Source organism: Anolis carolinensis, unplaced genomic scaffold, assembly GCF_035594765.1.
Source record: "Anolis carolinensis isolate JA03-04 unplaced genomic scaffold, rAnoCar3.1.pri scaffold_9, whole genome shotgun sequence".
In the NCBI taxonomy this organism is placed as follows: domain Eukaryota; kingdom Metazoa; phylum Chordata; class Lepidosauria; order Squamata; family Dactyloidae; genus Anolis; species Anolis carolinensis.
The window spans coordinates 18,448,792-18,462,029 of NW_026943820.1; the positions used below are offsets into that span (position 1 = coordinate 18,448,792).

Sequence of the window (13,238 nt, forward strand, 5' to 3'; positions counted from 1 at the left end):
ATTGATCTACTCACATTTGCATGTTTTCAAACAGCTAGGTTGGCAGAGGCTGGGGCTAACAACATGGATTCGAACCACCAACCTTCCAGTCAGCAAGTTCCACAGATCGGCGGTTTAATAAAGTTTTATTATTATATTATTATTATAATACCGATTTGGGGTATTATAGGTTTATGACTTTCTGCCTTGAGATGCAATGGTGAGTTAAGTAAAACAATGTGGGTGGTGTTTTCAAGCCAGACCGCAGTTCAAAGTGTGCACATAAAACATTCACTTTTATCACTAAACAACAGTGTTTTCTAATTTTGGCAGGCTTTTCTGAAGAGAACTGAGAGTGGAATTTTATATTTAAATTATGTACACTGAAAAAGTGGCATAAACTTGATCGTTTATCCTCCCCATAGTCTATTTTATATGCACTTTTTAAACTATGATTTTATTGTGCTGTGTTTTTATGTATATGGCATTGAATATTTGCTTTTGTTTTTATGATTGTATATGGTATTGAATATTTCTCTTTGTACTTGGACGCCACCCTGAGTCCCTTCGGGGAGAGGGGGTGGGTTAGATTCACTGTTGTTGTTGTTGTTGTTGTTGTTGTTGTTAGAAGCCAGAAAAATTAATCACAAGGAAGAATATGTTTTTTGGGACAAGCCAAAACATCTTAGCATTTTCTCTGAAGCCACTGTTTTGTCTTTTTCAGGGCAGTCTGCCTTTCCTTTGATCATTATTCTTTCCAAATCTCAGCTGAGTGACCTGGCTGTGCTTCACTAAATTGTGATGTAGATTTCTCATTTCAGTAAAATATGATGTACTGCAAATTCATGTGAAAATCCGTTTCCCTTTTCCCTTTCTGAACTACACATATGTGTATGATTATCTGACTGCCTGCTTTACGTGGTAAAGAGAGAAAAAGAGAGACTATGTATAACAGAGATCAGAAAAAGTCTCACCAGTCCCGCTGCTGCATTTCCCGCCTTCTCATGGATGTTACTTGGAAACAATTGAGGGTGAGGTAGAATTCACAATCCTCCTAAAAGTGAAAAAAGGCGCAGTTAGAGATGTGCCTGCATAATGGATCCCTCCCAAATAAAACAAACCCCATTCTCCTCAAGGTTGATGTAATAGCATGAAAACAGTACCCAAGTTATGAACAAGATAAGTTCTGTAGGTTTGTCCCTAAGCTGAATTTGTATGTGAGTCAGAACAGGTACATTTTTAAAGTATAACTCCAGTCAAATAGATAGAAATAGATAGGGATAAATAGATATAAACATATATATAGATATAGATATAAATATATTTTTGGCTTTGATTGTACAGGAAAGGGTTTGTTGTCTGTGCTCCTGTTCAGGAGACATCACCGCACTTTCTGTCCCTGTGAGAATTTGATTTTGACAATTTTGGCTTTCAATTTTATCTTAAAGAAATAGCCATGAAAAAATATTTTAGAAGCATTTATCTAGCAAAGAAATGTATAATGCAGACAGTAGACACGAGACTTTATCAGAACAAAATTCATTCTGTTAGGAATCAAAGATACACATTTCTCTTTTACCCAAACTAATGGAGTTCATCCCTAGGATGTCACCAAGGAAAAACAGTTGTGGATACAGTGCATATAGAATTTTCAAAGGAGAGACTTATTAGAGACAGAAAATAAGTAGTACAATTTGTCTTGCCCAGAGAATTTCATGTTCCTTCCATCTCAGCACATCCAACAGATAAATTAATGACTGCCCTTCTACAGATCTAGTACCATCCAGTTGACCAGCTACTCATTCTCCAGACTATCCTGAATGCCCAGTTTCTTATTATTTCTGCACCAATTTAAGAATTTCTGAAACATGTAAGATCATCAAGACACATCAAGACATCAAGACACTGAAGTAACAGAATACATGCAGTTGTGCTAAAAATCATATCATTAAAAAGATATGCCTTACCACTTTGGTTGCCTCTCTAAAACACACTCTATAATTCTTCAGGATGATGAACTGGCCAACAATACTGGAATATCCAGACAGTGATAGACAGCTAAGAGTCAGAGAGAAAAATGAATGGTATTTCAACTGTAAGTCATCAACAACACACATAATGTATGAAAAGGGGACAATTAACTAATTTATAAATATATCTGTTTTGAAAACTTATTAGCAATGACAACCAAAACAGAGACATCCATGCAAGTTTTCATTAAGCAATTCCTTTATTTTGTCAAGTTCTCAGACAACTTTTAATCAATGTTAAATCCAGATGACAGTTTTTGTTGATTTTCTGATTTTGTGCAACTGGACATTCACTTCCTACTCAGCTAAGTAAGTTATTCACAAAAATAACTTTTTTTTTACTTTGAGACCTTTGTAGAAATAGCTCACAATCTCCAGCAACTGTTTCTACAAAAACCATCTATTTATTACAGAGTTTCAAGAAAATCAATAAACTTTTTAAATAATAAAATAATGCTATCATGTACAGGCTTATTTCATCCTGTTTCTCTATTAACAACCAACAGAATTTTACAAAATCATGTAATACTGTTATGGAATGTGTGTATATCATAAAAGAAATCTTCTATTTCAGATAAATTTCTATTCTATCTGTAGGTTTGCAGGAGTGTCTTAAAAGACCCATTAAGTGAGTACGACTTATGCAATTTCCCTTAATTTCAACCCACTAAGTCCCCGATCGTTTTCAATTTCTCTGGCCTTTCAGAAAATCTAATGCCAAGCTCTCAATAGCTATTAGTCTCTCGGACAATTCATCTCCTCCAGTATGCTTCTTGATACTAATTACTGAGTAAATAAAACACAAACAAGATCTAATGGCAAGCGTACTCTCATCCAGCTGCTCATCAAGCCAAATTGAACCTTTTATTTAGGTAAATCATACAAGTACTAACAGATGATAAGCTGCCAATGAACATCAGAGCAGATATCTTCAACGTTACAGTTTTACTGGCAATATTATATGCGTCTGAAATATGGACAACCACAAAATTAGAGGAGGAAAAACTGGTGGTGATTCAAAGAACAATGGAAAGAAGGATGTGCGGCATGACAATAAGAGAGTATTTTCCCTTAACTTATCCTTAGGGAGGAAATATCTGAGATTACTGATATGTCTGCATGTTGACTTATTAACCAAATGCTAAATTTTACCAATTTTCCAAGAACATAACAATGTCAGAATTAATTACTTCTATCTTACCTAGAATGCAAAGCAAAGCTCAAAACTTACCATGGTGTTCCCTGAAGAGCATTATCTGCAACAACTACCCGAATATAGTGACGTCCATCTGCGATGCGCAGAACAACCGCTGGACGTTTTTCATCCAGATTTAGATCTTTCGCATCATTCAAAACCTAGTGGGAAATTTGCAAGGAAACGGTAAAAAAATACAATCAGACATTCTCTAGGATGATAAGAAGAGGAATCCATGTAATTCAAAGACAGAATGAAAAAATAAGGTCTCACGATCCGGTTATCCGACAGTCTGTATAATTCGATGTGCCAGCCACCGTGGTCCAGGGTGCTTGCTGGAAGGATGAGACACCGGTGGCGCAGACTTTTCTCTCCCGGCAAGCACCTGGCGCTTGGAGAGGCCCGCTGTGCGTTGCTAGGCAGTAATATGCAGTGGACTTCTCTAAGCGGGTTGCTTGCCGGGAGGGAAATGTTTTGTTCCTCCCAGCAAGCACCAGGCACTTTGGAAAAGCCCGCTGTATGTTGCTAGACATAATAGGGCATCCCTATTATCTAACAGTTTTGGTTATCCTACATTCGGGCTGCCCGTTTACTGTAGATGAAACAAACAGACTTTGCTGACTTCTCCCTCTTGGGACTCAAAACAAATTCTTCCTGTCAGTGACCAGAGCAGAGTGTTTTTTCCTTGTTTTTTTCCCCTCTAGCCCATCTAGATTAGCATTTTCTTTCTAATTTTTGTCTTCAATGCCTTTTCTGTCCTTGATTCCTTGGAAAAAAAGCGGTCCCTATGCATTCCCACTGAGGAAAAAATACATTAATTTACCTTCAGGACATGCCCAAATTGTGCGTCTTCTTCGGTGTCAGGCTTTTCGTAGTCGAGCAGAAGATTCACAATCCAAGGTTCCAGGTAAGTCGGCCTTTTTGTTGGGCTGTCCTCACTACCCAAGCTAGAAACAACGTTTCGGTGAAGTCAAGGTATTGCAGAAAAGACAGAACTGGAATGTAATACAAGACCGCATAAGATACTATACAACTTTTGCTCTAACTGCCAGGATATAGAGCTGAGTTGGGATTAATTCAGCCCCCCAGATTCACTGAACTGCAACTCCCAGCATTTTCTATCATTTACAATGCAAAGCAAATCATAAATTCCATCAATGTTTGGAGGGCCATATAACTCCCACCCATAATCTAGAAGTAGCTTTCATGAAGATTTAACAGATTTAAACAACAGGCTCCCAGGAAAAACAGTACTGTAATACAAGAAACAAAAGTTCCTCCAAAGTAATATTGCTCCTTTCTGAAATCTAAGCTTGCTGTGTTTTCATGGTTCATAATTCCTATTGTGGGACTCGTGGCCCCATAAGCGACTCTAGCCTGGGGACATGGGATTGGGGGGCCCAGCGTGGCCAGCTAAGTAAGATGAACAAAAACAAAGAGAGACATTTATTTTATCCACCTATCTAAAATTAATTACCCATTTTTACTCAAGTCTAATGCGCCAAATGTAATGCACACCTCAATTTTCAAAACCCTGAAACCAAAAAAAAAAAAAGTATTTGCTGCCAAATGCAATGCGCAGAGGCAAAAAGTGTGCTCTTTGTGATCTGGTCCCAAAAAGCGCACATTACAATTGCTGATTACTTAAGATTTCCTTCTATAATAACAGAAATGTTGAAACACCAAAACTTTCAGCAACAGGAAAGAAAACCTTGGGGTGCATCTATGTTGTAGAACGAATCTACTTTAACTGCCCTGGCTTAATGTTATGAAATCATGTAGTTTTACAAGGTCTTTAGCCTTCTTTGCCAAAGAATGATGGTGCCTCACCAAACTACAAATCCCAGGATTGCATAGCATTGACCCATGGCAGTTAAATTAGGGGCAACACCCCTCAGCTCCAGGCGTTCCTGAAACAGCTTCCCCTTCTGCTTTGGCTCAGCACTAAATGATGTAAATCTAATGCATACCCTAACTTTGGCAAGGTAATTTAGACCAAAAAAAAGTGAACATTAGTTACAAATAAATAGGGTATTTTATTAAGCACATTATATTATTCTCTTATCCTTGCTTTTTGGTTTCGTCTTTGTGATTTATCGGCTTTTAGACACTTTATGCCAATGGACCACAAATGCGACAAAACATGTAAAGATCTGTCAAAAGACTTATTGCATAAAAACCTTCATCTTATTCACAAAACAGTTTTTGGCACTGAAAGAAGCCCAATTAGACTTCTGAATGCAAACATACCCTTACAAGGTACATTTGCCAATATCTGCCTTGCCATAAAACTGTTTGTACGTTACCAGTTACAGGCAGTCCCCAAGTAACAAACAAGACGGACCTCTGAATAAACCTCTACGGATTCCTGTCATAGAAGCAGGTGAAATGTCAGGAGAGAATGCTGCTGGAACATGGCCCTACAGACCAGAAAACTCACAGCAACCTATTATTGTTGTTGTTGTTGTTGTTATATAAAACAACATGTATATAACATTACAGTAACCATGCACATTAGGTCCAAGTGTCTGGAGGGTTTCCCTTGAGGGCTGGGGTCACACAGGGGTGGCACTTTATATTTTATAGTTCATATATGGGGTATGGGGAAAGGGAGACATGCAAGGGACATTCATGGAGAAAAAGAAATCATACAGACCTAAATGTAGAAGGGGCCCAAATCAGATGTTTGTAACTCAGGGACTGCCTGTACCATTTCTTTAGTTGGAGGAATGTTTCACAGACTGACAAATTCATTGAAGCAAATTCATTGGCAAAGCACAGCTAGTCAAGAGTGCTTTAATCATCTAGCAAAAAAAACCACCTAGCAATTGTGTTCATTGAAAATCATTTAGCTAAGCAGGTTGATTTTATTGACGTTAATAAAAATTTTGCCTCATTTTAACTGATTTTATCCCAATTGCAGAGCATCTCGCTGCCTGCTTCAGGTGGGAGGGCCCTGGTGGGACCAGTTGAAAGGATCAGTTCTCTCCCAAAATGAATCAAGAAACTTGTACGGACATGCCCAAAGCGGAGGTCTCACAGACTTTATCATTTTGGTAACAGCAGCCTAATATCTACGTACATGGCTTATCCATACAATTGTCTTGCTCATAACAGCCCTTTGGGTGAAAATGGGTGCTCTGGCTGAGACAGGGAGAAAAATCTACACTGCTAAGGCTCTGAAATAGGAAGTGGAGACCCTAAAGGTACCAGATCCCATCAGATATTGGAAATTAAACCTTGTTAATTCTTGGATGGGGGATTGCTAACAAATACCTGAATCTGTAGGCTGCATTTTAGACTGAAGAACTAACAAAATCAGCTGTGGACAAGCCTACATAGGGACCACCAAAGGCAACGCTTAAACACAAATCAAAGAACATGAAAGGCACTGCAGAATAAACCAACCAGAGAAGTCAGCCATAGCAGAGCACTTGATGAACCAACCTGGACACAGCCTATTATTTGAGAACACAGAAATGCTGGACCACTCTAACAACCACCATGTCAGACTACACAGAGAAGCCATTGAAGTTCACAAGCATGTGAACAATTTCAACAGAAAGGAGGAAACCATGAAAAGGAACAAAATCTGGTTACCAGTATTTTAAAAAAACCTCTAAAATCTGGACAGTAAATAAAGAAAAGCACTCTGAAAACAGAGGAATTCCAGACATGAATCAGGACCAGTTAACACCTCCCAACAAAGGATTCCCCAGGCAGGAATCAGCCAAGCCTTGAAGCTGCAACGCTTTTCAATGCAAATCAAGGGGATTAATTGAAACATTCACACTTGCCTCTAACAGACAAGAGTTCTTTCTCCCACCCTGGACCTTTCACAGATATATAAACCTCCCTTGCCTAGTTTCCAACAGACCTCACAACCTCTGAGGATGCCTGCCATAGATGTGGGAGAAACGTCAGGAGAGAATGCTTCTGCAACATGGCCATACAGCCTGGAAAACTCACAGCAACCTACTGACAAAATCATATTTTGCCTAAGAAATTTTGGCTCCTTCTACACTGCCCGACATCCCAGGATCTGATCCTAGATTATCTGCTTCAAACTGGATTGTAGGAGTTTCCACTGCCAGATAATCTGGGATAAGAAAATAATCTGGGATCAGATCCTGGGATGTCGGGGCTGTGTGGAAGGGGCCTTTCTCTGACAGGTTAATGGGGTGGCCACAAATCGACAAACACTTGGAAAGTGCAAACACTACTGCCTCTGATAAAAGCGGCAAGGTAAAGCTACTGTAGACAAAACCAGCGATCATAGGGCGAAATCAGGCCAGTTAGTCTTGAATAGATAGTATATACAGTAGAGTCTCACTTATCCAACATTTGCTTATCCAATGTTCTGGATTATCAAATGCAGTCTGCCTCCCGCCCCGATCCATATAGCTGTTTCTCTAGACAGCAAGGACTGAACTTTTTACGGATTTAATTTCCCACAATGTTGTTACTGTAAATTCATTTTATGCAATTCTATTTTTATTTGCAGTCAATTTGTTAGTAGTCAAAGTTTTTGTAGTCAATGTTTTCAATACATTGCGATGTCTTAGTGCTAAATTTGTGAATACAGTACAGTAGAGTCTCACTTATTCAACATAAACGGGCCAGCAGAACTTCGGATAAGCGAATACAGTAGAGTCTCACTTATCCAACATTCACTTATCCAATGTTCTGGATTATCCAACGCATTTTTGTAGTCAATGTTTTCAATACATCATGATATTTTGGTGCTAAATTCATAAATACAGTAATTACTACATAGCATTACTGCATATTGAACTACTTTTTCTGTAAAATTTGTTGTATAACATGATGTTTTGGTGCTTAATTTGTAAAATCATAACCTAATTTGATGTTTAATAGATTTTTCCTTGATCCCTCATTATCCAACATATTCGCTTACCCAACATTCTGCCGGCCCGTTTATGTTGGATAAGTGGGACTCTACTGTATGTTAGATAATAAGGAGGGATTAAGGAAAAGCCTATTAAACATCAAAGTACATTATGGTTTTACAAATTAAGCACTAAAACATCATGTTTTACAACAAATTTGACAGAAAAAGCAGTTCAATACACAGCAATGTTATGTAGTAATTACTGTATTTATGAATTTAGCACCAATGTATTGAAAAGATTGACTACAAAAACATTGGCTACTAAAAGGCCAACTGCGTTGGATAATCCAGAACGTTGGATAAGTGAATGTTGGGAAAGTGAGACTCTACTGTAATTACTACATAACGTTACCATGCATTGAACTGCTTTTTCTGTTGATTTGTTGTAAAACATGATTTTTGGTGCTTAATTTGTAAAATCATAACCTAATTTGATGTTTAATAGGCTTTTCCTTAATCCCTCCTTATTATCCAAGATATTCGCTTATCCAAGCTTCTGCTGGCCCGTTTAGCTTGGAAAAGTGAGACTCTACTGTAATTACTGTACTTATGAATTTAGCACCAATGTATTGAAAAGATTGACTACAAAAACACTGGCTACTGCGATGGATAATCCAGAACGTTGGATAAGCGAATGTAGGAAAAGTGAGACTCTACTGTAATTACTACATAACGTTACCGTGCATTGAACTCCTTTTTCTGTTGATTTGTTGTAAAACATGATTTTTGGTGCCTAATTTGTAAAATCATAACGTAATTTGACATTTAATAGGCTTTTCCTTAATCCCTTTCCTTAATTTCCTTAATATTATCCAACATTGTCGTTTATCCAACGTTCTGTTGGCCCATTTATGTTGGATAAGTGGATATGTTGGATACTAAACCCTGGTACTAACAGGTTCTTCTGACCAGTTGTTGGTTAACTCCTTGGCATAGCCTCAGAGTTCACCCCAGTTTAAGGCTCTTCCCATGACGTTGTAGCACCTAAATCTTCCTTCTTGTTTACAAGTTCCACTCAGTGCACTTTGCCCAGTTCATTTTATGTTCTTATTGCTGTGTTTTTCATGTGTTTTTTAATGATCGTGATTTTTAATGCCTTTTAAATTTACTTGTGTGTTTTTTGTAAAACCGTATACTGTATGCTGGTTTTATATCTGTAAGCTGCCCCGAGTTCCTCTGGGGAGATGGTGGCGGGGTACAAAAATAAAATTATTATTATTGACACAACGACGTTGTATGACACAGCAAACAAGATAGGTATGCTGGATTTCGTTTCACAAAATCACAAGTCGAACACTTCCCAAGTGTCTAGGACTGTGTGATGTATTTTCGGATGATGCGTGCAGATCCCAGTAAGGTGGCCTTTTGCAGTTGGCAGATCGTAATTTTGTCAATGTCTATTGTTTCCAAATGCCGGCTGAGATCTTTTGGCACGGCACCCAGTGTGCCCATCACCACCGGGACCACCTGCACTGGTTTCTGCCAGAGTCTTTGAAGTTCAGTCTTGAGGTCCTGATAGCGGCTGATTTTTTCCTGTTGTTTTTCATCAATGCGACTGTCACCTGGGATGGCAACATCAATGATCCAAACCTTGTTCTTTTCCACAACTGTGATGTCTGGTGTGTTGTGTTCCAGAACTTTGTCAGTCTGGATTCGGAAGTCCCACAGTATCTTTGCGTGTTCATTTTCCACAACCTTTGCAGGTTTGTGATCCCACCAGTTCTTTACTGCAGGGAGGTGGTACTTGAGGCATAAGTTCCAATTAATCATTTGGGCCACATAGTTGTGTCTCTGTTTGTAGTCTGTCTGTGCAATTTTCTTACAGCAGCTGAGGATATGATCAATGGTTTCATCGGTTTCCTTGCACAGTCTGCATTTTGGGTCATCAGCTGATTTTTCGATCTTGGCCTTGATTGCATTTGTTCTGATGGCTTGCTCCTGAGCTGCAAGGATCAGGCCTTCTGTCTCCTTCTTCAGGGTCCCATTCGTGAGCCAGAGCCACGAATGGGACCCTATTATAATTAATTAATTAATTAAATAATTAAATAATTTAATTAATTAATTATTATTATTATAATTATTATTATTATAAGTGAGACTCTACTGTAATATGGGTGAATTTGGCGGGAAGGATGAAAGAGGGGTGCGTGGTGCCATAGGGCCCCCTCGTCCTATTTTTTCAAGCTTGGCAAAGACAGACAGACAGTCAGAAAGCTGTAATGCAAATTTATATGCACCTTTATACCGAGAGGCAAAAGGCACTCTAAAGGAAAACTGACCTCTCGCATCGCCGCTTGTGCGTCTGCGCGGGATCCATGCCTGAGGAGGAAGGCTTCGGGCTGGCGGAAGCGGAAGTGACGCTTCTTTGATTGAACTCGAAGCCCCGCCTGCGCTGGAGACAGAAGTCCTCAGTGTTGCAAACTCCCCCATCCCGAATTAAGCTAATAAGGGAGAATGTCATGTACGATAGTGACATCTAGTGGACGCTACAGGGAATACAAATGGGCAAACCGAAGGTGAACTAAACCACCTAAACTGGGCTCTACAGGCCAATGGATATATTCCACCATGCACATCAGAAGAGCTGTAAAGCCAAGAGCAAGCCAGGAGAGTCAAGACAAAGATCCACCCAGAGGAAAGGTGTTCTTACCATACATCAAGGGGACCACTGACCGCATAGGCCAATGATGGGCAACCTTTTGCGCTTGGTGTGTCAAAATTCACCTAAAAAACCTAGCATGACTTGGGTGGTATGTCACTTTGAGAAAAAAACCATAATTTCACAATATGTATGGTTTAAATAACAAAAATGTATAATCTATATATATAAAAGAGTGATGGCATCAGGGCAGCGGACAAAACAACAAAACTACAGGCCCCCCAACCTCGAAATTTGACAACACAACCCATCATTCATGACTCTAGGTTGATACAACAAAAAGAAAAGAAAAATAAAGTCCTAATTACAGGGAGAGGAATAATTGTTTTTATCCAATTGCTGCCAGTTAGAAGGCTAAGCTCCGCCCACTTGGTCTCCTAGCAAACCTACTCAGCCCAGGGGACAGGCACAGTTAGGCCTCACTTAGGCCTCTTCCACAGATTATCAGATTTTAACTGGATTATATGGCAGTGTAGACTAAAGGCCCTTCCACATCTATATAACCCATTTAGAATCTTATATTATCTGCTTTGAACTGGATTATCTTGACTCCACACTGCCATATAATCCACTTCAGTGTGCATACTAAACATAAAGACAACCATACAACAGACATTCAATACCACCACTACCTCAACAATTTCTCACCAACACCACCAGACAACGCCACAGCAACACGTGGCCGGGCACAGCTAGTTGTAATATATAACTGTATTTAATAAATCAAAACCTTTTTACAGTAGAGTCTCACTTATCCAAGCTTCGCTTATCCAAGCTTCTGGATTATCCAAGCCATTTTTGTAGTCAATGTTTTCAATATATCGTGATATTTTGGCGCTAGATTAGTAAATACAGTAATTACAACATAACATTACTGCCTATTGAACTACTTTTTCTGTCAAATTTATTTATTTATTTATTTATTTACAGTATTTATATTCCGCCCTTCTCACCCCGAAGGGGACTCAGGGCGGATTACAATGAACACATATATGGCAAACATTCAGTGCCAACAGACAAACAACATATATAGATGGACACAGAGGCATTTAACATTTTTTTCCAGCTTCATGATTCCGGTCACAGGGGGAGCTGTTGCTTCACTGTCCACTAGTGGCTGTACTTCCTCATTCCTTTCCTCGTGTTTTGCTGGCAGTTTTATGATGTTGTAAATTAGTTAAATTAGCCTCCCGCATAAAGCGTACCTAAATTTCCCTACTTGACAGGTGCAACTGTCTTTCGGGGCTGCATAGGTCAACAGCAAGCCGGGCTATTTAATGGTCGGGGGCTTAACCCAACCCGGGCTTCGAACTCATGACCTCTCGGTCAGTAGTGATTTATTGCAGCTGGTTACTAGCCAGCTGCGCCACAACCCGGCCCAGCCCGGTCATAAATTTGTTGTATAACATGATGTTTTGGTGCTTAATTTGTAAAATCATAACCTAATTTGATGTTTTATAGGCTTTTCCTTAATGCCTCCTTATTATCCCACATATTTGCTTATCCAAGCTTCTGCCGGCCCGTTTAGCTTGGATAAGTGAGACTCTACTGTACTACCATTATTTCCATGTACAACAATCTATGGTATCTCGTGCAGTTTCTCTCTATTCTAGTTTCAATGTAGTCATGAATAATGAATAATATAATAATAATATAATAGTAATAATATAATAATATAATACAATAATAATAGAATAATAATAGAATGATATAATAAAATGTGCATAATTCCCATGGAATAAACAAGAAAACCACTGGACCAAATCACACCAAATTTGGCCACAAAAGACATAGTCATCCAATCAATCTGCATGCGGCAGTGTTTCAGCAAAAATGGCTAGGCGTGTCAGTGCTGACACGCGTGTCATGGGTTGGCCATCACTGGCATAGGCAAACTGATGAAGAAGCACAATCTACAAACTATCTACAGACCCACAAAGAAAATCCAACAAATGCTACGGTCAGCAAAGGACAAGAGGGATCCTCTCACCTCTGCAGGAGTCTACCGTATACCATGCAGCTTTTTTTTTTCATGTCAGGAGCAACTTGAGTCGCTTCTGGAGTGAGAGAATTGGCCATCTGCAGGGACATTGCCCAGGGGACGCCCGGATGTTTTGATGAGGGCCGGGCTGTGGCGCAGCTGGCTAGTAACCAGCTGCAATAAATCACTACTGATCGAGAGGACATGAGTTTGAAGCCCGGGTCGGGTTAAACCCCCGACCATTAAATAGCCTGGCTTGCTGTTGACCTGCATGGAGCTGCAGCTGATACAGGTTCAAATCCCACCTGCACTCTCCCCGGGTGGGATTCGAACCTGGCAGCTTTCAGGTCAGCAACCCAATCTTCAAGTCACAAGGCTTTAGTCCACTACGCCATCGAGGGCTCCACCTGTGGACAAGTCTACATAGGGACCACCAAACGCAGCATTGCCCAAACACGAGTCAAGGAACATGAAAGGCACTG

The 13,238-nt window shown here is 39.6% G+C and overlaps 1 protein-coding gene across 1 annotated transcript in view; it reads right to left on the reverse strand.

The window, feature by feature from the left end:
• Positions 1–13,238, reverse strand: part of LOC103280044 (uncharacterized) — a 45,117-nt gene that overhangs the window by 15,493 nt on the left and 16,386 nt on the right. Inside the window, exons 3-6 of the mRNA XM_062961876.1 lie at positions 4,028–4,151; positions 3,241–3,365; positions 1,947–2,037; positions 954–1,033 (exon numbers count right to left, since the gene is read on the reverse strand). Coding sequence (XP_062817946.1) covers positions 954–1,033; positions 1,947–2,037; positions 3,241–3,365; positions 4,028–4,151 — 420 coding nt within the window. The remainder of the gene's footprint in view (positions 1–953; positions 1,034–1,946; positions 2,038–3,240; positions 3,366–4,027; positions 4,152–13,238) is intronic.